We start from the raw sequence: 27,516 nt of genomic DNA, 5'->3' as shown, positions 1-27,516 counted from the left end.
TAGCCTTTCAATTCAATTTATTTCCACCCAATTCGATTCAGTGCCGTTCAGGTCAGTTCACGTCCGCGCAATAAGACCGCGTGGTGAGGCCCGCACGTCGCAGCCTCGCCCGGGTAAGGGCCCTCCACCCGGCCCCGCTCCCGCGGGCACCCCGGGGCGGCCCCAAGCCCTCCCGGCCCTGACCCCCCTCCAGGGCTGCCAGGCGCGGCTGAGGGGTCTGCGGCTCCCACGTCACTCCCGGGCACAGTCCTCGTGACGGGGAGGTGCAGGCAGACGGAGCCCCGGGCGGGGCGGCGGGTCCCCGGGCTCCCGAGTCCTCACCATGGGGACCGAGGCCCGTCCTCCGGAGGCGGAGGGGAGCCGGCCACCCAGACCCCTCACAGCGGCTGTCCAGGCACCTCCTAGCCGGCCGACGGCCAGCGCCGCGGGGGCTGCTCCGCGGAGCCCGCCGAGGGTCCCGCGAGGGTCTCGCGTCCCGAGTCTCGGCGCGGCCGGGCCGGGGCTCCGGGAGCGGGTCTTCCTGCAGCGGCCGTGCAGCGGGCTCAGGGCCTCAGTGGGTCTCCCTCCGCCTGCGTCTGGAACGACAGAGGGAGACGGTCAGCCCGGGCGGCCCGCCCGGCCTGAGGACTCCGAGGGCTCCTCTTTGGGGTCCAGGTCTCAGGACCGAAGACCCGGAGAATCCCCTTCCCTCCCACCCCTCCTCCCACAAGGAATCAAATGGAAAAATCCTGGGTCCGGGTTCAGCTTCTAGAATTAGCCTACTCTGTGGATCCCGGAAGGAACCTTTACTGGGACTGAGGCTTCCGCGCCGTCAGTGAGAATCGGGCATAACGAGAAACCTGCAAGCGTAGCCATGCTCTGTGCAGAAAGCGAAAGCCGCCCAGGAGCGTGGGGGCCATGCGGAGGGTTTGCTTCGGGACAGAATCAGCTCCGCAATAGTCTCACTCACTCCTTCACTCACTCAGCAAATATTGATCAAGCCCCTGCTCTGCTGGAGACCCGGCCCCCGGAGCCCGCAGTGGGCAGGCGGCCGGGCTCCTATCGGGTGTGTGCCCAGGCCTGCATGGGGTCTGGCCCCCGACCTGACCCTGGGTGCCCGGGGACAGGGGTCTTGAGAAAGCTTCCTTCGAGGAGGAGACCAACACGCCCTACCATCCCACCACTGCCACGTGGGCAGCAGTGTCCACACCAGGATGCAGCGGGGCCTCTGGGCCAGGTGGGGCCCAGGGCCTGTGTGGCTCCAGACCCGAGTCCGGTCACAGGACAAGCCCCAACTGGGACACGCAGAACCACCAGCCTGCACCCCCTCAAAGCACCAGTGTCCCCCAAAGGCCCAGGAAGTGTCCAGATCCAAGGCGACTATGCACCCACGATGAGTGGGTGGGGCACGCGGACCTGGACTTGCCCCTCAAGCAGGCAGACAGGCCGACAGGGGAGGTGCCTGGCCAGCTGGTGACCCCGACTCGGTTACACAGAGCACGTGCTCCCCACAGACGAACACTGGTACTCTCAGGGCGTGAGGTCTGAGAGGTCAGGGGAAGCTGTGTGTGGATCATGCGTGTCTGTCCGGCAGGATGTTAGCAATTAAGTGATCTGGGTGAAGATGGGGGATGTAGGGACTTTCTTTGCAGAATTTCTCAACTCTTAGCTCTAAGCTCCAAATGATGTCAAAATTGAAGGCTGCTCCCAGGCTGGGTGCTGGACCAGCGGGGCAGGCGGGCGGGCAAGGCCTGGGGGGCGGCAGGGCCAGGTGGGAGCAGGCCCAGTGCAGGCTCGGGTTTGAGGGTCGCGGCAGTCGACAGGAGAGCTTTGGGTCTGGGTCCTGCAGGCTGTGGGAGTTCAGGCCGTCTCCTCCTGGGGGTCCTGGTGGCAGCTTGGGGCAGGGGCGGGGGGTGGGCCAGTGGTGGCATCACAGGCACAGCCACCACGTGGGCACCGCATTTGTCCCCTGCTCACTGACCTCGAGGAGCCCACCTGCTCGGGACAAGGGTCCGGGGGTCAGAGGACGGCTGGGTTTCGGGACCCTTCTTAGGAGGTGACGTGGACGGGGACCATCTGAAGGAGTTTCCTGTGGAGGGGACAGCACTGCCGAGACAGGACCTCCCGAAGGAGGGGGTGGCTTGGGGAGCAGCCGGGGTGACCTGCGGGACGTGGGGGCTTGGCGAGCTGGTCTCATGCCCCCAGGTCAGGGAGCAGGGCCAGGGGCTGTGGCTGAGCAGTGGGGGCTCTTGGAGTCAGGCGGCCTGTGTCGGCGCCCCGTGTTGGCGCCCCGCCCCATCTCTCATTAGCTGGGTGACCCTGGAAACCAGCTCCGTGGATCCGCATCCCTCAGCTCTAATGGCTGACATCGGAGCCTCCTCAGACAGGGCTGGGGCCCCGAGCAGCCGGAGTCAATGCAGAGATGCGGAGAGAAGCCCCGGGGGCAGAGGAAGCCCTCCCGGGGTCAGTTACCGCCGCCACCTCCTCCACCAGCTGGTCTCTGGGGCCTCCAGCAAACGGAAGGGGCTGCGCAGGGAGCAAGGGGGCCCCCCATCCAGGCCGAGCCTACCGCTCACGGCTGGAGGGCTTCTGGGGGCGAGCGGGGCGGCCTGGCTCACTGCAGTGCGGCCAGCGGCCGTGCGGGCAGGACCCAGACTCTCCTGGGGAAGGTTTGGCGGTGGGAGCACTGGTGCTGCTCCTTAGAACGCAGATTCCTGGGCCCCGGCCCGCAGTGCGACTCAGCAGCTCTGGGGACGGCACCCGCAGCAAACCGCCCTGCAGCCCCCTCCCCCCATCTTACGGGCAGTGAAGCTGGCAAACGCTGCCTAAGACAAGAAAGTGTTGAAGTGATGCGTTTTTAGAGGGAGAACTAATGGCAGCTGTTTTCATCCTTTATCTCCATCACTTTGGACCCTTTAATGTTAGTAAAATATGTAAAGATTTAAGTGAGCAGACAAATTCCTGTTATCTTAGTAAAGGCTTCCCAGGTGGCTCAGGGTAAAGAATCCATCTGCCAATGCAGGAGAAGCAGGAGATGCAGGTTCCATCCCTGGGTCGGGAAGATTCCCTGGAGAAGGAAATGGCCACCCACTCCAGTATTCTTGCCTGGAGAATCCTGTGGACAGAGGAGCTTGGTGGGCTGCAGTCTATGGGGTCGCAAAGAGTCGGACACGACAGAGCAGGGACACAAGCAGGCAATGATAAAGGCACTATTTCCTTTGGGAAAAAATTAGATGGAGGTAGTTATTATTACTTTGTATCTGAGCCTGGGTAAAAGATTTCCGACAAAGGCAGGGGAGAGATGTTCACATACACGAAAAGGACTGCTATAAGGGAGAGAAGGCAGGTTCTTTCCTAAGACGATCTGCAGAGCAGGACCAGAATACAGACCACAAGGAAGTGGGTTTGGGTTCAAGAAAGGAGTGTCTACTAGCTGAGCTAAGATGGGATGGGCCACCTGGCCAGCTGGGCAGAAAGCTGGCCTGATGACTCTCCAGGTTCTTCCCAGCTCTAACATTATATGAGGCTCTTAAGTACCGGAGGAAAAAAGAAATCACACCTTTTAAACAGAATCTCACAATTCTCAGGGAAAATAAGTTGCTGATGATGGTTTTCAGTTGGCTGACAGGTAAATGTCGCTTATGCAATAAGGAAAAGACACCTTCCTGGTAGTGAAAATGAGGTTATCCTCCGGGCCAGCACTGGAATCAGCTTCTTTATACGTGCAAAATCTTTTAAAAATTCAACACTCTGCATATAGCAAGGGCTTTATAAATTCTCACCGAACATTAATAACTGTAGTGAAGATGACCCCATTTTAGGGAAGAAACAGGCGAGACCAGTTAAGTGACTTGTGTAAGATGATCCAGCCACTACGTGGGTGAGTCTTGATGCAGACAAGGGCTGTTGACCATCGTACTCATGTCCAGTGAGTCACAGTCTTCACTGAGTTCATCAGAAGTTAACACGTGTGTGTGGATGTGATGGAGGAACGGCAGTGGCTTTGTCCTGGGAGACCAGATGACTCCAGGAGACCACGTACCACGTCTGGTCAGCTCTCCAGGTGACCACGTCCTTCCGCTGACGTGACCACTCAACTCAATCCAAATAATCTCACTGATGACTTAGCACAAGCAGTCTGATGTCTGGGGGGTGAGCGTGGAGCACAGGATGTCCAGGCAGTGGGCTGTACTGGTTGGAGTAGATGGTTTGCTTTTGTTGTTGTTCAGTCCCTAAGTCGTGTCTGACTCTTTTGCAACCTCATGGACTATAGCCCGCCAGGCTCCTGTCCATGGGATTTCCTAGGCCAAGAGTACTGGAGTGGGTTGCCATGTCCTCCTCTGGGGGATCTTCCCGACCCAGGGATCAGACCCACATCTCCTGCACTGGCAGGCAGATTACCGCTGAGTCACCAGGGAGGCTTTAGGTGCGTATAATCCCTGAGTCTTGCCAGGAATGCCCAGGGCAGCCGTGGGAATGAACCTGGAGGCTGTACCACCTGTGAGCAGCAGGGGGCAGCAAACCGCCCCGCGCAGCCGGGTTCCCAGGGGCCTGGGGGCGACTTCGGCTTCAAAGTGCTTCCGTGTCACTTGGATTCTCGCAAAGGAGGAATACTGCTGCTGATGAAACCAAGAAGACCGATGCAGGCAATGAATTCCTCCCTTTTCATAAAGCCTTCATGACAGCCAGCCTCCTGACCTCAAACACTTCTTGCAGGGGGCTTGTGCTGCTGCGGAGTTTTCTTTGCTCTCTGTCCTCGTGGTGGTCTTGCGGCGGGGGCGCCGGGGGGACAGCTTGTCACCTCTGATGGTTTCACGGTCTCAACCTGGCATACTTTGCTAAGCTTAGATTATACATTTAGCCAAAAAAAAAAAAAAAGTTTAAGGTTTGCAATCCACTCACACTTTGGGAAGGGACTCTGTTTCGACGACCTCACTAGTCCCCTTCCGATCCGGAGCTACCTGAGGGATTTCCCACGAGCCACTCGCGGGCACTCTCACCAGTTTCAGGGCCTCTGCATAGGTGGTGGAGCTGTAGCCCCGTTTCCCCTAGCACCCTCATCCCACAGCTGTCTGTCCGTCCGTCTGTCCCCGTGAGGCTGGAGGGCCCGGGTGGACGCGCGAACGCGCCGGGACATGGGCCTGTGTGAACCCAGGGCCGTCAGGGCAACCTGTTTTCTCCTGGGGTTTCAGGGACTGGGGGCTGGGAGACAACCACTTCCGTGAAGGCTTTGGACAGACGTGCTTGTGTCCGCCTCAGCTTTTTAAAAAATGTCTTTATCTTTGGCCACGCTGGGTCTCTGCTGCCGCACGCAGGCTTTCTCTAGTTGCAGTGAGCGGGGCTCCAGAGCACAGGCTCGGCAGGTGCGACTCACCGGCTTGGTTTCTCCGCGGTGCGTGGGATCTTCCCGGACCAGGGATTGAACTCACGTCCCCTGCACAGACAGGTGGTTTCTTACGCACTGGGCCACCAGGGAAGTCCCCCAGTCTCAACTCTGCCTCTTTATAGGTGGCCGATTTTTAGTACGTTATTTAACTGGTACCCTCACTTTCCTCGTCTGCAAGATGGAGGTGTTCCTACTTCCCTGGAGGGCTGGGATGTTAACCCCTATTTATAAACAACTACCATAGGCCAGGTCCCGTTTTCAAGACTCAGTGACGTGGTAAGTGGAAATTCTTGCCGTCATGAAGCTTTCAGTTCCAAAGAGGGTGGTGGGCAGTGGAAGGACCGGGCAGCTTCAGACCCAAGTAGGGACGAGGGCGACCTAGAGGAGACCATGAGGTGGTGTGTGGGGAGGGTGGGTGCCTTGGACGCGGCCAGCTGTCAGGGGAGGGTCCGGACAGGGGGCCCCCTGGCACAGGGGCGAGCCCTGGGCAGAGGCGGTCTCTGCCGGGGCTGCGGGGGAGCAGGGCGTGGGGGGGACAGGCAAGGACCATATCGCCCGTGGGTGCCGGCCGTGTCCCTGTCCCCCCGCCGGTCTGCCTGCAGGCACTGGAGGGTGCAGCAGGCAGGGCAGGTACCCCGCGGGCCGTGTGGGCACCGGGCACAGTTCCTGGCACGCACCCAGAGGGCCATGCAGGTGGTTTATTAACAGCTGAGAAGCAGGCCTGGGTTTCTTCCAAGGAAAGATGCTTTTACGGATTTTCTACCAATCTACCTTTTCTCTGAATGTGTAAAAATGACAAAAACATCTGTTTTAAATAGACTAACTTTCTTTACGGGCTACAGCAAAGCAGCCCACAGCCACTGGGACTTTCACACTCATCATGGGAGGCTCGCATAAATTTAATACATACATTTATTTTTTTCCATTATAAAATATAAGCACATTGCAAACACTTTGAAAAGGAAAAAGTCACCACCACCCTGCCACAGAAACTGCTTTCGCCGTGTTGCATATTTCTTTTCAGATTTTGGACTAATCTGATATTTATTTAATACTGAGTATTTCAAGCGCTGTAGAGAAGAAATTAAAATGCTGGTTCTTACTGCCCTAATATTTTTTGATTCCTTTCCTTTTAGCAGACAAGACTGAAAATATTACATAGTTACAAAGACTAAATCTCCTAAGTGTTCACAGCTTCTAATCCAAGGTTACTTTTTCTATGAAGAATACCATTAATTCAACAAAATCCTGAAGGAAATTTTAGGTACTGACGCTGGTGACTTGGTGAAACCAGCAATGTATCTCAGCTTGCTTAAAAACATTTAAACAGCCAGAGTAAACAGTCCCTAATCCGGGAACCAAAACTTAATACACACACACGTGTACGTGTGTCCATGTGTGGCTGGGGGAGGTGTCTTATGGCCTCATTTGAAAAGTCACGGAGCACACGTAAAGCTCATCTTCAGTCTCAAGTAAGACTTTGTAACTTGAAATGTCTAAGTTTTATAAGCTGAAAGTATGTGAAGCTTTTTACAAATTCCAGAGGGAAGTGAAGCTCAAGATCCTATTTTTTATTTTGCTCAATATTTTAGATGCACTTTGTGCTTCTCAAAGATCCTGAAGACCCAGCAGTAAAACTCACTGGCGCTTTATGAATCATTTTGTATTGCATGAAAATCCTTTCACAATCAGCTTGAATTATGGATATGCAAATAATAAAAGGATGCGTTTTGACAGTCCACAAGACCAGTGTAGGGGGGAGACTGGACTAAGGGAAATAAACAAGAAAAAAAAAGGTGTTCCTGGGTTCACCAAGCTGGGAAAACTTCGATTTCCAGATGCTCAAGGAGCAGGAACCAGCTCAAACGTTTAATGAACTAGTCAGTTCTGAAAGGTGGCCAGGTACCATTCTCAGACACAGTCACCGATAAAAAGCACGCTGCAGAAGAACACTGTCATCAACAGCCTCACTGACATCCAGGGCTGCTGGAACTAGAACAGCGAACACCCAAGTCCTGCACTGAAGCAGGAAACGGAAAAAGAAGCATTCTGAACCAGAGACATTCCGCCTGTGCTGAGTGGATTCAGATTTCTTTAAAAGCCCTTAAATCATTACGATTTTGAAATGGAGGACTGATGTCTAATTTAATTCATGTGTGCTGTGTGCTTAGTCGTGTCCGACTCTTTGCGACCCCATGGGCTGTAGACCACCAGGCTCCTCCATCCCTGGGACTCTCCAGACAACAATACTGGAGTCGATTGCCACGCCTTCCTCCAGGGGATCTTCCTGACCCAGGGATGGAACCGCATCTCTTGTGTCTCCTGCACTGGCAGGAGGATTTGTTACCTGGGGCCACCAGGCAAGCCCAATAATTCACAGCAGAGGCAGGATTAGTAAGAATGTGTTAAAATACTTAAAGGCAAATCACTGACCGTGGGCCTGAGATCTGACATTGGATAAACGGGAGTCATGTTACTGAGGAAGGACAAAAAGTCAGATCGGGAGGCTGATGGAGGGATATGGGGTGAGGACAAAACAGCTCCTCGAAGGTGAGTCACAGGCGGTTAGAACAGCAGAGGACCTGAGGGCCAGGGGGCAGACTCACAGGTCGAGGCCGGGGCCGGCCCGCACATGCGGGCAAGCGGGGAGCTGAGACCTCGGGAGAGGTCTCGGGGGCAGAAGCCGAGCTGACGGCCCAGCGAAGAAGGGGACGCCTTAATGCAAGGGAGACCTGGAGCCAGAACCTGCGGATGAGCAGGAGAGCACGCGAGCTGAGGACAGGAAGGTCTCCGTCCAGGGCGCCCTGGGGGGCAGACGCCGGGGACGGGCCACACCCAGGGAGACGGGAGACGGCGCACAGACCGCCCACCTCGGCTCCACAGACACGGCGGGGCGGCCACGTCCACCCAGCAGGCCGCTGGCCCGGCCACAGCTCACCCCGGCTCCCCTGGGCACCCTGTCCGGAGAGCCCCCCACCCCGCCGCGCTCCCCGGGGCTTAGGGACGGCAGGCCCCGGCCACGCCAGGTCGCACCTCCCGCTCGCGGGGACACAGCCAGCGCCGGGGAGGGCGCGCTCTCAAAGCACACAAGCGGGCTTCCACCCACGCGGACGGAGCAGGGTGAGGCGCTCGGGGCTCTGAGGACGGCCCGCCGGGCAGCGAGGGGTGCGGGCCCGCCCTTCGGGCCCTGAGGACCGCGGGCGCTGGCAGCGTGTCCCCCGGCGTCGCAGCCAGCGTCCCGGGCACCCGCGGGCACCTGACGGGCGCCCTGACTCCCGGCCACGGGAGCGCAGAAGCGCCTCGGGGGAGGCGCCAGGCGCCGCCAGGACCAGGTGAGGTGTCTCGCGGAGGAGCCGGCGGTCAGGGAGCGTGTGCGGAGGCGCGAGGCGGGCCTGACACGCCCGCTGGAGCCAGGGGCCCTGCTACAGCTCACTGCTGCAGAGCCTCAGAGCCTCAGCGCCGGGGCGCCTGTCCCGACACAGGGCTGGGGCAGGCGCCTCGGGCCGCAGGATGTTCTGAGGGGGGCTTCAGAAACGCTTGGGGGGCGGCGACGGCACTCAGGGCGCACGTGCTCCGAGAGAGAGACCCCCTCAGCGGGGCGCGCGGGTGCGGACCGACCCGGGCCAACCACCAGAGCTCCCGGGGCGGCCCTTCAGGATCAAACCCAGCGCTGGCCGCCCGACGCGTCCACCTTAAGGTGTTGCCTGCCTCATTAAGAAAGATTACTGTTGAACCCTCTCCCCAGCAGACCTGAGCCGCCAGTCCACCCCGAAGCCCTCAGAGCACCGCCGCTCCCCCAGCTCATGTCTCCACAGCACCCGGTCACGGGCCAGGTGGGGTCCCCAGCACCACACAACCCTGGGCGGTCGGGGGACAGGCTCCCCAAGCCGGAGCCCAGGGCCCCCAAGAAGAGGGAGATGGGGTTTGAAGGGGTCCTAAGTAAAGTAGTTTTAAAGAGAAAAAACCCACGGAACGTTGTATTGGACACAGGCCTGCGTCAGTCTAGGAACACGCTGGGCCTCAAGAGACAGCTGCCATCTCGCGGTCACCGCTGGCTCTGTCCCGACCCCACCCCTCCATACCACCTCGCGGAATGGCCAACGGGCTTATCCGCAGGACGACGTCCGACCACCGTCCTCTCTCTGGAAGACAGCCAGTGGACACTGGCCCACGTTTCCGTCTTTAAACCATTAGGTTTCCACACGACTGTGAACTAGAAGCTGGGGACACCAGGCCAGCAAGTCACAGCCCAGCGGATGGGCGGACACCCCCACGAGGTGACCAGTCGTCAGCACAGGTCCCGTATCAGATGCCTGCCTGAGGGACAGCAGAGAGGGCCTGGTCAAGTTGTCTTTCACTGGGATCTATGAACTGGAAGGCTCGTCCTTTATGTGATTCTAGGTGATGCTCGGTTTTCCTGGGAACCCCTATCTACATGGGAACACGGGACAGACGCCCGTCTCCCGTGGGAGCTGTCGAGTCAGACGGGGCCAACCCCAGACGCAGTCTGTAACCTCGTGCGAACTTCAACTCGGGAGGTACGGTTTTTTTTCTGGTGCATAAAAGGAACAGCGTTACCTTTCAGTAGGCTGTCGTGACAGTTTAGGAGATAAACGGAAAGGCCCAACAGAACACAGTACGTGGTTGATGTTTAGTAAATTCTTTCCCTACTGCCTTAATGGAACTTAACCCTAGTCGTATTTCTGTGTGCAAGTGAAAGTCACTCAGTCGTGTCCGACTCTTTGCAACCCCGTGGACTAAACAGCCCACGGGATTCTCCAGGCAAGAATACCGGAGTGGGTAGCCTTTCCCTTCTCCAGGGTATCTTCCCAACCCCGGGATGGAACCCAGGTCTCCCACATTGCAGGCAGATTCTTTACCAGCTGAGCCACAAGGGAAGTCATATTCCTACGTGATTCTAAAGTCTAAAACTTCAGATTACGTAATTAACTGTTGAAGTCCAGCCTTTTGTGTAAAAGGATAAAATCATAGGAATCCTAAAGAAATTATTCAGATGCTGGCAAGTCAGTCCCCAAGTTTTGTTCCTTTCGCCTGCTCTCTCCTAAGGATGACGATCTTACTGATACAGATCAGCTTGAGGGCAGAAGCTCAAACGCTCCCTCGACAACCAGGGTTTCATTTATGTGTCAGGCTGCTCTTCACTAAGCTGGAGACACCAGTTCAAAGAAGAGTAGGATTTTACTTAACAAAATTAGAATGAATTTACTGGTTTTACAGTTATAAATGATGCCACCCAAAATTCTGGTAAACTACTTCACATCTGGAAATGTCTTTAAATGGAAGTGTGTAATTTAGCAAAATCCTGTAGAAATGATGTGTACTGCCAAGTTCATTGGTTAAGAAAAATCACATTACTTACATGCACTAGCTAAATAAGTCTTCCCTCATACCGAGGGAAGGGGGATCACTGATCCACAGAAGACGCGTGCTGTGCGAGAGCTGCACATGTTACCCTCATCCACGCCCGCTCCTCCAGAACCCACCAGTCCTTAAGGAAGGGCTCCGGGGTGAACCCACACCTGCTGCTCCCCACAGAGCCAACACGCAGCTCCAGGCTCGTGGATGCAAGCATGCCTTTAGGGCGGTGGCTTTTTAATTTTTTAAGATCTAAATTTGCCTTTTTCTCCTATCGAAGTGACAATTTTCTGACGCTTATTTAAAATTAAAAACTAAAGTCAACGATCCTTCCCTTCTGATTTCTCCTTTCCCCAGGCATCTACCTCGGAGTTCACGGGAGAGGAAGTCTCTCAAGTCCCTTCAGTCAGACCGAGAAATAAGTGATGCAGCTGCACACGCGAGGTGAGATCCATGCTTTATCAACACGTCACTCTCACAAGTCCCAGGGACAGGCTCGATACACACGACTCTCAGTTCATTTTACAGACTCTGGAACCAAGGCGTTCAAAAGGCGAATTCTGAAACCATGGTTGGTGCAGCAAATTAATATATCAAAACAAAAGCTTCATCCAAATATTTACATTTAAAAAAGACATTTAAAAAAACAGGCTACTTATTAAGTGTGCTTGAACAAACCATGTGTGGAATTGAATTCCATTCATTATGGAGTTAGTTTCTGCTAAACACTGACACTACAGAGACCCTGGCATCTGAGGATTTAAGACTTTTCAAGTGTTCTCATCTACGCTAAGAAAAGAAAACAGGACAACAGATGGCTTCCGTGCGCTAATCTGAACCTCAGAAGTGGAAGGGCTAGTACATAAGGCAGCTTACTCAAGAGTCAGAGGCCCGGCACCCGGAACTGGGCCTGGCTTTGCCGCTGCCTAAGTATCACCAGGAACTCAGTAAATGCTCCGTAGAGGTCATTAAATTTTGTATTACACCTCACTTCATTATATCCCTGTAATTTCACAAACCTGGGACAGTCACAAAAATGTTTTGAAATATATTCCTTCCGAAGGTGGAGGGTCTCCTATATTACATCAAAGTAAAAACCATGCAGTTTCTCAGAGCTCACAGAGCTTTTCCAAAGTAAACTATTGATCGTACAGCCCAATTAAAAACTCAAACACTGTTTCACAAGCACAGAAAAAGTCACAGCTCAGCATAGCCAATGCAGTTCATCCGACACCTCAGCCCCGCTCACAAAGCGGTTCACAGCTATACAGTCATTCGTTTTCTTGACGTTGGCTTTGGCTCAGATGTTTAAATACTTCAACTTGGAAAGATTTTTCATTTCTGTTCTGTTGTTTTCTTGTGTGAGCATTGGGTGTAGGGGGAATTATAATAAAGAGGAGTTAAGTTCATTATAATGAAGACAGATCAGGAATAAAACAGCTACTAAAACTTCATTTACCATTTCCTTACAAAATATAAGTGGAAGAATATGGCTTAAAGACAGAGGGGAAAAGCCTCTTATTTGTTCATACTATTTTTTCACTCTACTACTTATCCAGTCTGACAACGTCAAACTTAACTTACTGCCAAGGGCAAGGGAAACTAAGAGGAATTTTATGAAGTCCAATTCATTGTGGTTCTGAGATCCTAAGTGCTTAAGATTTTAGAGTTCTTCAGATTAACTTTTAAAAGAAATCAATAACCAAAACACCCCAAAGATCAGATAGAAAACAACTGGTTAACCATTAAAAATTATCCAACTCTTTTTGCTTAGTCTGTAGACCAAGGCAACTTAGGAAAAAAAAAAAACAAAACCAGAGTGGTCTCAAGTCATTCCGCAGCTATCTCTTGGGTCAGAAATAGAACAATGGACAACGCAGTTTCCACAAATGTACCATTTTCTTTTTTTTTTTAAAAAAAAGATAGTGAAGTTGGTTTTATGGATCAAAACCTGAATTTTCATGTTTCACAATTTTGGTGCTAGAGATCCCTAAATTCCCTGAAATCACTGGGGAAGGTTTCTGAAGGTGTGCATTATAGCAAACAGCAGCAAAATACCCAACAATGTTACTGCTAAAAGCAGCTGCTCCTGCTTGCGCCTTTAGAATACTAGCCGAGAAACAGCAAAAACACGCAGATCTGTGCCATCAGTCGGGATGTGAGCTATTCTTAACAAGAAACTGTTAACAGTCCAAGGCAGGACCTCTACAGTCATACTGGGCAAGTGTTGAGTTTTGGGGAGAAAATATCAGCACATGTCCAAAAGGCGAAGACAAATGCACACGTTTAGTATTCTAAAGGCTGCTTCAGGCAGGCCAACAATGATTCTGGTGAGACCAACTGCTCACATACACACACACGCACACACACAGATTTTAATGGTTTTAAAAAAACCAAACTTGTTACTTTAGAAAAATAAATGCAGTGCATTTTCAGCAATATGATCGCCACAGACTCTGATTGCTCAGTCCACACATAAGTAGTAGCCGCCTTCTATGGTGATATGGCTTCTCTGCACTAATTCCCATCAGGCCGAAAAACATAAGGGCGGGTTAAGTAAAGACCGAATTGTTGCACAAAGGAACATTTACTCATCAGATCCCACCGATCTCTTCTGTGCCCGTTTCCTGGGCAACCTCCTTGGTGAAGCTTTATCTGGAAGAAAAGAGGAAGTTTTAACTTGCCTGACTATATAAATGTGTTAAATTCAATAGCATTTTTCTTCAATTTTACCATTTAGTTCAAAAAATAACACACATGCAAGAAGACCATCAACAGTAATTGTCTCTCATCCAGCACAGATTTTTAAACTCAACTTTCAAATAATCCTTCAAGAGGTTAACCCAAAATGAAAGTCTACATCCTTATAAGTTGCTAAGTAAATCTTACAGGTTATCATCACGCACACAAACTTTTTTTGGTCACTTTGTATGGTGATCGATGATAACAAGGCTTACTGTGGTGACCATTTTCCAGTATATACAAATATCTATCATTAGTTGTATACCTGAAACTGATATGACAGTATGTCTGTCCATTAAAACTTTTTGCAACTAGGGCAGGAAAAGATCTAATCTTGGTCACAGTGATATTGAAGCTACCATGCAAAATCTTCCTCAAGTCTACAGCTGAGCATGTTTATACCTGCAAAAGGACAATCTTTACAAACAGCATGAACAATTGATACTGGTTACAAATTAAAGACAGTATTTACAAACGCAGCACCATGCACTTGGGACAATTTTCAGCAATTTCAAATTTACCTGAAATGAGTGGCAGGTTAGAGGAAATTATACAGTATATTAATATTAAAACCATCCTACACACAAAGCAGTATTTTGCTTTTTCTCTCACGTTAGTCTTAGTGTGGTCTATTAAACCAAAAATAATGTGGTGGTGTTCCTTTCCCTTTCATCAATTAGAGGCGTCATCTTGAAGTTTGTTTAAAAAGTAAAAGACTGTCTTCTCTCTGACCATTGTCCTTGTTATTTTCTAGGAGCACCTAACCTATTAGGAATGGAAGTTCTTCATGGAGTAAGTTACAAACTATAAAGAATATTTACAAGCTAACAATTCTTTTTTAAAGACTATACTTAACAATTAAACGACTGAAGTATCACAGGAGAGCTGGCCCCTGTGCTCTGGCCGGCAGTTCAGTGTTGCGGGGTCTCAGGGGCTCAGTGCCTACAACTGAGCCCAGGAGCACTCTCCTGATGAAGAGCCTACAGCTTTCACCAGGTTTTCAAAAGGGTTAGACTAAGAATTAACTGCCTTTTCTACTTCTAAATAATTTTTTTAAATAATAGCTAATTAATTAGTGTTCACCACCCCACCCCCAACAGCGACAACAAAAATAATTCAGAATCAGCCATTTACGTGGACACAGCTGTTACTATAGATATGAAATGGTCATTACTGACTCCCAATGTCAACCCTTGCAGCAGAGTTTTAAATACAGAAATACATGATAAAGAGTCTCCAAGAACTTGAAAAGCCTATTTGTTCAACAAGTGAATTTCACTCCATCAGTAGAACGGCCCGATCCAGCTTACCTTTAACAGTGAGTCTAAAACCTTGCCTGCCCACCTGTCTGCCCATCAGTTAAGCAGCAGACAAATGAGAGAGCGGCCTGGAGTCACCCAGCTTTGGGGAAAGTGGCTCCAAACACTGAGTTTCATTTCATCAAAGAAAACTGATTCATACAGTGATGCGTCTCAGTCTCCAAAGGAGAACCACCTCCTCACCACCCCCCCACCCCCAACCCGAACTACTAAGTGCCTAATAATGATGCCTAAAGCCAAACCTCATTCTTAACTGTAAATGAAAAATGAGGTACTGACTCACATATGTGGTGACACTTGAGAATGATCAGTAAGAGGAAGAGAAACAGGAGATGGACAGTGTTGAGAACACCACCTTTGGGGAGGGAACTGGAACACCTTCCACAAAAACATACATACGCTTAGACCTAGCTAGTCTACTTTCAGGGAATTATCCTGGGTAGGAGAGTGGGCAAAGTAGGAGCCTGGGGTCAAATGGTACAGACTTCCAGGTGTAAGTCACAAGGATCTGACACACGAAAGGCGATCACAGGGAAACGATACTGGGCTGCACGCCTGCACACGGCTGAGAACAGACCTTACAAGGGTCTCATCTCATCACAGGAAAACACCTGTGTGGGACGGTGCAGGCGAGATGACAGGATCACTTCATAAACGTCGAATCATTACAGTGTGCATGCAAAACTAATGTTACGTGTCAACTACGTCTCAATTTTGAAAATTATCCCATCATCTTATATATAAGAATATTCATTGGAGGATTAACTTTAAGAACAAAAAACTGGAAACAGAAACTGTTCTATCCTTCAACACAGAACAGGCTTAATCAATCCTAACACATTTATATAAAAGAACTGTAAAAGAATACTATATGGTCGTTAAAAATGAGGTATGTAAGTAATCACAAAAAGACACCCAAGGCTTGAGAACTCAGGCTGTAGAACTGTGTGCCACACGACACCATCTGTGAAAACACACAGAAACACCAGACGCGCCTGCTGACGCACGCGTGGACACCACGCGGAGCGACACGTGGACGCCAGCTCCTCGCGGAGCCAGCAGGTGACGTGAAGGTTTTCACTTTAAAAAGATGAGGTCATACTGCTTTTATAATGTTTTTTAAAAAGTCCGCTTACCATTGGAGAAAAAAAAAACTACATTCACCTATAAAGATCAGTATTTCACCAACTGCATATATAATAAAACTGAAGTTATATTAGATAAGCTATCAGGCAGTATGGTAGGTTTACTCGTTCAAATACAGTGGGTAGTTGGCAGTTCGTTTTGTAACAAATAGTGGTGGAAAACTCGTTCATTAAACGTACTATAAGGTATTCACATGCTGTACGAGAGCTCTCAATACTACATCAAACACCATTAAAAAAATTACTTGCCTCACCTCTTCTACTCTGCACTGAAGCAACAGGAAAGAAAAAAAAGACAGGGAAAGGTTAGGAATATAGAGAATGCACACATCTGTACACAAACTACAGATGTGGAAGTACTTCTAAACTTAAGTATAAAGACAATACACACACAAAAACGTCAAGCATTCATTAATCATCATATTAGACTCTAGAAGTAATGAAAAGGTAAGCGTTAAGTAGCATCGGCCAGGCATTTTTTTTGCTAAATCTAAGACACTTACTTCCATTTAACAGAAACATTTCCAGCCAAGTGTCAGTACTTACTGATCTGATTCAGAGTCTCCTGAGGAATCCAGCTCATGTCGACATCGTGTTGACTCGACGTCCCCATCTCTACCTTCTGAACGGGCCTCTTGCGCTAAAAGAACATAAAAACACGGCGTTATCGGCGCTCCACTATAGTGTCTTGTTACTATAATTTTAGAAAGACTTCCATCAAGCTACCTGCTTAAATATCTTAATAAACATGTTCTCTTCTAGTTCTAAAACGTATTCCTCAATTATTTTTTTAACAAGACAGGGGGAAACCATGTCTACAGCAATTATAAAGAATAAGGAATAAATCTTCACAATTATTTATTTCCAGTCTTTAATGACCCTTTCCTCTGCTCTAAAGCTTCATATGTTAATACAATTGGTAGACCAAGTAAGAACTATTTATACAATGTTTTTTTTCATTCTGGGAATCAAATCTTTAGAATAAATTTATTTTCACATTCAACAAAATGTGGGATAATTACTGAAATGTTGCATGCAGATTCCTACATTGTATCTAAATACACTTAAATAGCTGGTATTAAAAAAACAAAAACATACGATCTCAGTTAAGCCAACAGTCTCACACTTTGTTCCTTGAGTATCTGCAGCAAAACTGCAAGAACGAAAAGAGATGGAACTCCACTCTTCACTCCTACTCTTTAAAAAATAATAAAAATCCCATCTAATTATTCACGTAAGAAACTGACTAATTACCCAGTCTGAAAACTGGATCTGAATACACAGAAAGACAACTGAAACAATGGCTTATCCCTAATACATAAATTTATAGCAAAAATGTTGACTATTATGAAAATGAAGTAATGAAAGTGATGGAAATTAACATTTAAGCACTATTTCTCTTTAAAAGAGTAATGATTTAGTAACATGTACTACCAATATCACAGAGATATAACTGCCTGACTTATTGCTTAATAAATAATGATTAACCAAAATATCTAGCAGTCTGGAGCTAGTGGGTATCAATATATTTGACACAAACCATGTTACATACTGAAAGGAACTGTATGGATTGTTCAGTTTTGGGGCTTTTGTTTGGTGGGTGGGGGGCGGAGAGGGAGATGAGGACACGGGGGCAGACTTGACCGTATTCAAAGCCAAGAGACCACGACCACACCAGGGGCTTCAACGCTAGCACTTCACTACTCTAAGAGCAGAATTCAGCCGATTTCACTCTTTCTTTTTCAAACCAAGACTCATTTAACTGCTAAGTAGAAATCAGCCCGATGGTCAAGAATAAGCTGCATGGCTAATAAGTAAAACAACATATCCATTAACTGCACGTGGCAGAAAATTCTAAACAAACCCAAACACGCCCCCCCAAGGTCTTATCTTCAAGCTTTATTTTAAAAAGGTGTAACAAACCTGTAAATCTATAAACCCACAGTGAGAGCAAGAAGCCACAAACAAGGAGATTGTACTTGGCACTGTAACAACTTCTGAAGTACTGCAACAGGAGCTGTTTATGTTAATGTGTATTTACCTTTCTAGATTCCAGGAGCTGATGAAGGCCAACGACAACCAACAGCCCAAGACCAGCAAGGAACATGTACATAAATATGCTGATGTCAAAGGAGAAAGCAGAAACTTGCTTCAGTTCGTAAGAAATACCACAGCTAATTAAAACTATAATTGTGCTTTAACTGAGAAGACTTATGAAATAATTACAATGATAATTCTAACAAAATATAAGTTTTCCAAACAATTTGTGGGGAAAAAGAGTAAAATATTTTAAATTCAACTAAGATCCAGGTAATAGTTTCATGAATTTATCTTTAACATCAATTAGTTTCCCCCCTACTCTGCCAAAAGGCATATGATCCACAATGATTTACTTCATAGTTTGTTCCATTCTAAGCTCAGTTCACGGAGAAGGTTGGAGACTCCCAGGGACGGGGGAGCCTGGGGGGCCGCCGTCCACGGGGTCGCACAGGGTCGGACGCGGCTGACGCGACCCAGCAGCAGCAGCAGCTCAGTTAAAATAACTGCGTTAGGTTTTGTTCCTCAAAGATGAGATTTTGCACAATTTTATTTAAAAACTACTCTTTGTGAATCACAAGTAAGTATACACTGAAAAATGATGCAGTATTCACAAAGAATACATTTTTCAAGATAAAAATCTCCTTATATTTTCAGTAGCAATTTTGGAGGCATGAAACTTCCATTAGGCTGGTGACTGTAAAACAATTTAAAGAGGAGAAGAACAAAAAGTGAACTATCTTCCTAAAACAATTTTTGTTCGTTTTAACTACCTTTCCTAACGTGCTGTTATTAATCATTGTTGTGAGAATCATCTAAAGTGTGGAGTTAAGTGGTCAAGATTTCACCTCATCCACAGCAGGCTCCATTTTCACCATGAAACGCCAGGAGACAGGAGCCAGCCTCCCAGTCCTGCCTTCTGAGACCCTGATCTACATCCGGCAAACCTCACTTACGTTTCTCCATCTAACCCATCTTCTCTCTCAATAATTGTAACTGTTTGATTGAAGACAGCATCTTGGAAAACATTGCCCTGTTAAGAAAAAATAAACCACAAAAATCTGAAATGCACTGAAGAATGAAAGCCGACGAGATTTCTTCAAACTGTCATCCTAACAGATGCACTCTCCAGCTCTCTCATCACTTAGGATATTCTAAGACTCAACAGAGTCGTACGTAAGTGTACTAATTCAACGTCAGGGACCCGACATTATGACGTTACTTTGTCCTACAAAACAAAGAATGCCTCCAACTTTGCTAAAATTGTCCCCACTTTCTTTGAGGGGGGTGGGACGATGTGTGAGAAACCAGGTAAGTGAATACACAGTAAAATGTACAGAAAGCAGAGACCACAGAACCCTCTTCACTAGAAGCCCTGGCTTCTGCTCTATGTGACCCTTCAAACAAGAAAGGAGAAGCTTGAACATGGGCATTCTGCAGTAGAACCTCGTTTTAAGAACTAGACTTGAACAAAAGTCAAGTCCATACTGACAGTGGGGTGGAAGTCAATTTACATTAAATGGTCAGTGACATTCACAGTATCAAAATCTTTTTCTTTGGTGGTCTTGAAATAATTTTGTTAGCTCAATACAATTTCAGTTTTCAAATACGTGAGACTCACTGGGAAAACACACAGCTGTGTTCAGTGTTCTGTGTGAAGCACTGAGGTGATACTTTTCCAAACTGTCACTATTTATTGTTAACTGTAATGGTTTAAGTCTTATTCCAAGACCTTTCGATTAGCATACCAAGATGAAACAAACATTCAAATAGAACTGAAACTACATGAGTGCTTTTGGATTAAGTTTAATTCTGCTTAAAAACAAGATGAAATATATAATCCTTCAAGCTACTGAACTATAAAGTTGATGAAATTTAGTACATTGTTTTGAAAATAAGGGGAATTCCTGACAGTACAATGGTTACAACTCGGTGCTCTCAATGCCAGGGCCCAGGTTCAATCCTGATCAGGGAACTCAGATCACGCAAGCCCATGACGTGCAACCAAAAAAAAAAAAAGGAACAATCTTTCCCACATTCTACTAAGTAGTGTTAAAAAAACAAAAAAGGAAAACTTAATGGCAGCATCAGAAATTTAACGCAGACGTTAAGATAAATACACTGATGCTAGGGTGATGAAAAGGTTGAATAAGCTTTCCAGAAAGGATAAAATTTCCTGTTCTGAAAGCTCTTTAGATGTGCTCTTGTCTGAAGGAGGAAGTAACAGTTGGCATCTAGAGGTCAACTCCCGGCAGTAAAATTCTAGTGGGCTTCTCTCATTAACTCACTGCTCACACCTACACTGTGGAGTCAAATAGCCAACAGGCTATTTGTTGGTTATTATGCTCATAAACCAGAAGCCCTTCTAATATTCTAAAAATATTTTGGTTATATTTTATGAGTGTATAAAATGACAGAAAAATAGTCACAAAAAGTCCTTACAACTTACATAGTAGTAAAATGGGCAAAATGCAAGCGACAAAAAGCACCAAGATTACTGAATATGTATGAACACCTGAAGAAAGTGGATTCCACTTTCTTTTCTAGAACTTTCCTAGCCCTCACTCACTCGTCTCCAGGACACAGCACTTGCCATGCCGTGATGTCTGTTTACACCCCTCTGGCTCACTGCATTGCAGACTCGAAGACAGAGATGTGTGTAGTCTACCTCTGCCTGCCCACTGCCCAACAATCTCAACCACCAAACAGGCACTTGAATGAGTAAACACAACAGTACTTAGACAAGGTCCGCAGGCGCCCCTAGCTTAAGGAGGCCTTACGTTCAAATCCTTGTAGTTCAGGTTGATGACGAGCCCGAAGGGCCGGCCCCCCATGGGCTCTGCGGGGATGAAGGAGTACTCGAAGGTCGCCTGTCTCTGGGGCGGCACGACCGTGTTCAGAGCAAGCGCGGTGAAGTTCTGGATATAAAACTGGTAGTCCTGAGGGTACCGGAACGAGGCATCGAGAGACTCAACGAGAAAATCCTCTGTACCCTTGTTTGTAAAGCCTACCAGGAACTTCACAATGTTATTTGCTGGAAAATCTACGAAACCAAAAAGGAGACAGGAAGGTTAGAAAACATTTAAAGGGTGCAAAAGACACAGACATTACATATGGATCCTGACGTCCTTTCCTGCTGTGTATGGACTTGGTTTCAGAACCTGCTTCAGTAGAACACTCCGGCCGTGCTCCAGCAGCTGACTGGAGGCTGTGTGTAAGCTGAAATCCTGGTCTACATGCCAGCGCTCCAACTGAAGAGCTCAACGGGGCACCGACTGGAGCCCAGGTCACTGCCAAGTCGCCAGTAAAAGCAGGAGCTGTTCACCTGCAGCACCCCCGGGCGGCTGCGTGCGGTGGCGAGTTCACCAGCACCGCCGGCTCAGGCTCTGCCGTCTGTGCAGACGGGAGAGGAGAGCGACAGGGGGCAGATGTCTGAGATTCACCTGGAAACTGTAATGTCTGTCAGACGCTAAAATAACAAAAACCCTCATCTACTCTAGGCAGTTACTCAGAATGCAGATCTGAAGTTTAAGACCCAAGGAGGCAGCTACAAAAATAAAACTAGGAAAACAAAAACCTCTCAATCAAATCATACTTTCTGTAGACACAGAACTGCAATGTACATGGGAATAAAACAGAGAGCTTGAGAAGGCCCCCCAAATGAATCATCTCCAATAAGAAGTATGCAATAATCATCTACAGAGCTATTCACCCACTGAAGCACAGGTTCTGGGGCCAGATGGACCTGAGTCTAAACCGTCTTCACTGCCTGTTTACTGAGAGAGTGACCCAGAGCAAGCAGTAACCTCTCTGAATCAGCTCAACAACTCTTCTCTCAGGGTTCCTGTTAGGATTCAGTAACACATGCAAAATACTCAAAATGTCAGCTCCCAATAAATGTAAGCCATTTATTTTCTTCTAACGCAACACAGATTTTAATAAAAAAGATTTAGTATTTCACTAATATTTACACTCAAAATATGAATGTTAATTTTACTGTGGCAGTTTAGATAAAGTTTAAAGACGGTATCTTCCAAGTGGACATTTAATTTCTAGTTAAAATGGATAGTATTTATTTTCCCCCTTAGTTTCAAAGCCAGAAATGATACCTTACAGCTATGGCTATTCATACATATATAAGCAGGTTTTTTTCCCCAAAATGTGTCTGCACTATATTTGCAGAAATAAAGATCTTTATCATTATTAATGCTTCCCCAAAAAGTGGCTTGTCATTTTAAAAATTCCTGTATGTGAATTACACCCTCATTCCCTGCTCACCTTCTCCTTTCACAAACAGGATGGTTGTATCTGCACTCGGTGAAGCTTCAGGTTCACCTGACACATCTTCTTCCTCTTTATCTTCAGCCTAAGAGAAATGCTGAAACAGATTACCACGGGAGAAAGCACAGCATCGTCCAAGAATAGTGACTTCACTGGATTTGGGACAGTATATTAGCATACTGCATCTCCAAGGCTGTGCTGGGGTCAGCAGTGGAATCAACAGTTATGTGCACACAGATCCCCCAGGGACTCTGCAACTGTGACTGAGAGTGAAGCCTGAGATTCTAACAAGGATCCAGGAAATGCCCATGAAGCTGGTACTCAGATTACATTCTGAACTGCAAGGTTCTAGAGCCCAGGTGGGTAAGTTTTCTGTAAAATCTGAAACTTTGAAAACTATTTTTCAAAAGGACATATAATTTCTAGTTAAAATGGACAGTATTAATTTTTCACCTTAAATGCCAGGAATACTACTTTCCAAGAAAAGAAGAAGTCTCAAACACAGTCTTCACACCACCCCCTCCCCAACAAAGGGGAAAGGAGGTGCCAGTTTGACGACTCAAATATCAAATCCTTTCAGCTTTGGGAACCACGAGGTCTCCCCCGCAAGTATGCAGCCGCAGGTGCAGGAGGTGAGCAGCCAGAGCCGACATGGAGAAGGCAATGGCTGGCACAGGCCCGTGGGCTCATTCTGCTGCCCCTGTTCCAGGCCTGGTTATGAGTCATTCCGTCCCAATTTACAGAACGACTTCCCTGCGAGAAGTCGGCACACCACTTGGAAGAAACGATCTTTATAAAAACGTGACCAGGGAAATAATGAGGTGGAGATGTCCTGAAATTCAATTAAATTTGCACGACTTGGAACATTTACTACTAATCACTGAATCGTATGCTTAAAATGAGAAAGTATCATGATGTGTAAATTATATTTCAATAACATTGTTTTAAAAAGGTCAACAAAGACTATCTTACATTTTAAACATTCTCCACACCCACCTCATACGCTTAAGAGAAGGCACTCAAAACACTTGTTCAATGACTGTACAACTATTACATTTTAAGTATCTCTAATGAGCCTTTCATTTATTACAAGTTAGTGAATTTCCATTTTGGGGAAAAAAAGACATACAAGTAGGAAGAGACAAGAAACAGGAAGGTAGGAACCGGAAACTGTCAAATATGGGGAAAGGAGAAAGTTGAGAAACAAGAGAAATCACCCTATGACCTGACCACAGGCATCATCAGCGCTAAGGAGCGAGAAGGGAGAGGCGGTGGAACCGAGAAAACCCACTCTCCCTAGAGGAGAGTGAGAGCAACTCTTTGAAAGGAAAGACACAGACCAGATGGGTGAGTAGTATGTTCAGAAGAACGCAGAACATCTGACACAGTTCACATTGATGGCCTTCACGTTCTGACATCAAAGACCACACTGTTGCGAAGACTTCAAAGAGAAACTGATTTTGGAGTTTGAAAGTGGTTAAAAGATTCTATGTAGGATAAATTACAGTAGTCTTAGAGAGAAAATAAGCTAGAAAGTGAAGTGAAAGTGTGAGTTCCTGAGTCGTGCCTGACTCTTTGACCCCATGGACTGTAGCCCGCCAGGTTTCAGCCAGAAGCATGCTACAATGATCCTACTTCTAGCTCAATATGTCTGCTGTCATACTGTAATTTTATAGGAAAAGCTTCAAAATTGGACAACTTCTAGATCTTTTCTAAGCCCTCAGTCTATGAGGAATCTTCATGGAACATAGTTTACATATTGTTGTCTGCTCCTCACCCCCCTGGCAGCAAAATGCATACACACTGTCCAAGAACATAAAGATCATCAGAGCAGAGAGGCGATCTGGCTTGTTCACCCAGGGAATCCATAACAGCGCCTGGCACACTGTAGGAACTCACTTCCTTATTGAGGGAAGGAAGGAGAGAAGAGGAAAAGTAAGACCCAGAGAGGAAAGTTGCCCGAGGTCGGAAAGTTAAGTGGGATATGTCCCAAACCCATCAACTGGTCCAGTGGTCCTACTCTGTTACCTTAAAGATTCCTGTCCACATCATCTTGAACTGTTCTGTTTCACGTCTCCTTCTTTGTGCCAAAAAATACTAAGGAATTATCCTCCATGACTGGCCCCATCCTCCCAACTTTCTGCCTCTAAAGGCAAACGGTTTAATACCATATTTGTCTATATAAGGGATAAATTCTAAATACATTATATACATGTAATAAATAGAACACAGCACTAACCAAATCTGTCGGTTCATCTTCTTCCACCTCTGCTTCATCGTCTTCATCTTCAATTATAGAATCTTCCACTGTTTCTTCATCTTCTGTAAGATCCTGAGCCACTGCCAATGAGCCTAACGATAAAACACAAAAACAAGCAGTTAACCTTTACCCTGGAATACCAACTTTTCCTTTTGTAAAGGCAACAAAAATTTTCCCTCAGAATAACTCAATCTCCCAGTACACTCAAAAGTGAAGTCGCTCAGTCGTTTCCAACTCTTAGCGACCCCATGGTCTGCAGCCTACCAGGCTCCTCCATCCATGGGATTTTCCAGGCAAGAGTACTGGAGTGGGGTGCCATTGCCTTCTCCTAAAACTTCATATAAATTTCATGAAAACAAATGTAATTGCATTTCACTAAAACCACTGAGTCATATAGAACAATTTCTCTGTAGCCAATAGGTTTATGAATACCTAAACTGATAATTTACTCATTATAATGGGAAATAGGATTATCATCATATGAGGGCAAAACAAAAATATGGTCAAGTACACTCAAGTGATGCCAAATTACAATGCATCTAAGAACATTCACATGATCTTATCTTACTGCTAGTCTTACCAACTGAACATTAATTTAAGTGGGAAATGCTGTTTAACTTTAAAAAGCAGCTGGAAAAACGAACTGCTAAAACTACAAATGCCGTAAAGGCCAAATAAATAAATTCAAGCAATTTTGTTAAACATATTAAAAGTAACAAAGCAAGTTTGTTTTAAAACTAAAAAGCTCTACAATTTATCCCATCATTAACCATATAAAACAAACAAACAAAAATCCAGGTCTAAAGGAAAATAGCAATCTAAATATCTAGGCAAGAAATTGTTTATTAAAGTTCACAACAGCTCAAAACTCTTAGCACTTCATAGCATATAACTCCAAGGAACAAACATCTGTATGACATCCACGGTGAAAACTAGCTCTCATAAAACACATTTGATTTAGTAAAAACTATATTGGTAATTTCAGAGTTGAGAGATGAGAAAGCATGCATTTATTTTTGCATACAGCTTTAAACATGTTTTAAGATACTTCTTATAATCCCTACACTTAAAGTCATAGTGAAAGTTAAGCTTACCTATAAGGCCAAAAAATTATAAATCCTAATTTTATAGGCAAAAATACATGTCACATTAAATCTATTTCAGGCAAGGCCCTCAGAAGAAATTTCAAAGTTCCAGAGACTCTTCCAACACCTCAGAAAGAATGATGATGTGGCAATTCAGTATAGAGGGTACAAATGAGAAAGGAAGCACGTGTACACGCTCTAAAACCCAGAAGCAACCGTGAATACTAAGGACTCTGCATTTCAAGCCTTTTCCACCACCCCGAGTTCCTACTGCAGTTAAGATTTAAGTCAAAGGGTAACACCGAACCACACTTCATGAACTGAAAGTCATCTTCTCCTGCTTGTTGAACAAACTGAAACAGTGCGCTCATAATTTACAATAAAACTAGTAAGAAGACTTCCTACGTCTGACATAATCAAGTTGTACTTAAATTTCAAGACTTCTCAATAAATACAATGGCTTTCACGCAACATTTACTAAACGTTTTTATGCTAACCAGTAACAATTTTGTGCCTTAAAAAAGTCTAACACTTTCCTATTGAAAAAATTAAGAGAAAACATCTTTTGAAAGACAAACCCTAAAGCATCAAAACAAAAAAAATTTCAAAGATAACCCAGTTAGATACTGATGTTTCTTAAGAAAATGTTCTAAAGTCAGAAAAAATATAGTCCAGATTCTAAACAAATACGATCACCAAACTTCCTAAAGAAAATGAAAACAACAACCAGGAAAGCAACTCCTAAAGAAAAAACCTTCCTATTTAAATCTGCATTAACAGTTGTGGTTAATTCTCCCACTTGGTTTTCTATCCATTAACGAGAAATCAGTCAGTTCATTTTTCTTTGCAAAAACAACACGTGGAGGGCTGTCACTATCATTGATTTTGCCACACAGCTTGCTTAAACTTATAGAATAAAAGGAATTCTAGCGATCATACGGTCAGACTAAATTCCATGGAGAAAACTGCAGTTCAAGACAGAATCAGGGCAAGAAGCCAAGTTTCCACATTTTTATCGTCCTGTTATTCACCGTCACAGCACAAAAGCTGGCGGAATGCACCTAAATAACGAAGTAGACTACATTTTTTTTCAGTACTATGCGATGCATCCACGAAACAAACAAAAAAAGTTACCAAAAAAAGGAGAGCAAAAGGAGGGCTGGAGTGACGGACGTGCCCAGGGATTTCTCAGCCCGCCCGGGCGCAGGGCTGCACTAGCAGACGAGGACGGGGGTTTACTTCACCTAAGACACCCGGGGACGCAGAGGGCTCCGCTGATACCCGAGGGGAGGACTGCAGACCCAGCTATGCGCCTGGGCCCGCAAACACCCGGCTTTCGGCAAATGAATGGAGGACGCCGGGCCTGGAAGCCAGGGACACGTCAGCTCAGCGCCGAGGGGAGGGCAGGGCAGGGGGCGGAGCGGCGGCCGCGGGCGGTCAGCGGCACCCGAGCTCTCGGGGCGGCCTGCCCGCCGCCCTCGCCCCCCGGCGCGCCCGAGCCCCCCGAGTCCCCCGCGCCGGGACCAGGCCCCGGTGGGGCCGCGCGCGCGGGGCCGCACTGCACGCCGGGGGCGGGGATGGGGCTCCGGGGCCGCCGAGAGAGGCCGGCGGGGGGACCTCGGCCCCGGGGGGGACCCCGACCCGAGGGGCACCGCGGGCGCCTCCAGCCTCACGCCTACCTGGTCCCACGGCGGCTCCCGCCCACCAGGCCGAGCCCCTCCACCCACGGCCCAAGCCTCACCTCCCGGGCCGCCTCGGAGCAGCAGGGTGGCGGGGAACGCCAGCAGGAGAAGCAGCAGCAGGCGACGGAGGGACGTCATGGCGCGTCCGCTCCGGAGTCTAGGCCGCGAACGCGAGAGCTCTCGGCCGCTCCGGCGCGAATGGCGTTACTCTTCATCCGGGCTCC

The 27,516-nt window shown here is 47.5% G+C and overlaps 1 protein-coding gene and 1 long non-coding RNA gene across 9 annotated transcripts; one reads left to right on the top strand and one right to left on the bottom strand.

Annotated features, from left to right (window-relative positions):
* On the bottom strand, positions 1-27,516 carry SSR1 (signal sequence receptor subunit 1). Of its 7 annotated transcripts, XR_014063296.1 has the most exons (11): positions 27,352-27,516; positions 24,505-24,617; positions 22,263-22,350; positions 20,765-21,027; positions 18,941-19,017; positions 17,989-18,067; positions 16,494-16,587; positions 13,333-13,396; positions 3,762-5,413; positions 3,085-3,195; positions 1-575 (listed from the first exon to the last, which is right to left on the bottom strand). XR_014063296.1 is itself a non-coding variant. In XM_081523694.1 (10 exons), exons 1-10 carry the CDS (start codon positions 27,428-27,430, stop codon positions 551-553), a joined length of 897 nt encoding a protein of 298 aa, XP_081379820.1. In that variant the 5' UTR covers positions 27,431-27,516; the 3' UTR covers positions 1-550. The 7 variants fall into 7 exon arrangements, 6 of the variants coding, with proteins under 6 accessions (XP_081379820.1, XP_081379821.1, XP_081379818.1 ...); XM_081523694.1 differs by lacking the exons at positions 3,085-3,195; positions 3,762-5,413 and adding an exon at positions 16,202-16,216; XM_081523692.1 differs by lacking the exons at positions 1-575; positions 3,085-3,195; positions 3,762-5,413 and adding exons at positions 11,187-11,301; positions 16,202-16,216.
* Positions 6,051-16,717, top strand: LOC145518793 (uncharacterized). 2 transcript variants are annotated; one of them, XR_014063298.1, is made up of 6 exons: positions 6,051-9,198; positions 9,560-9,662; positions 9,767-9,903; positions 11,099-11,185; positions 14,238-14,275; positions 16,464-16,717. It is a non-coding gene; the product is annotated as an uncharacterized LOC145518793 (long non-coding RNA). The 2 variants fall into 2 exon arrangements; XR_014063297.1 differs by lacking the exons at positions 9,560-9,662; positions 16,464-16,717 and having other exon boundaries at positions 8,981-9,198; positions 14,238-14,259.

This window comes from Giraffa tippelskirchi, chromosome 8 (assembly GCF_054371585.1).
Source record: "Giraffa tippelskirchi isolate mGirTip1 chromosome 8, T2T-mGirTip1v1.2.pri, whole genome shotgun sequence".
Lineage (NCBI taxonomy): Eukaryota > Metazoa > Chordata > Mammalia > Artiodactyla > Giraffidae > Giraffa > Giraffa tippelskirchi.
The sequence above is the reverse complement of the archived record's forward strand: the minus strand, read 5'-3'. Positions and strand labels throughout refer to the sequence as shown.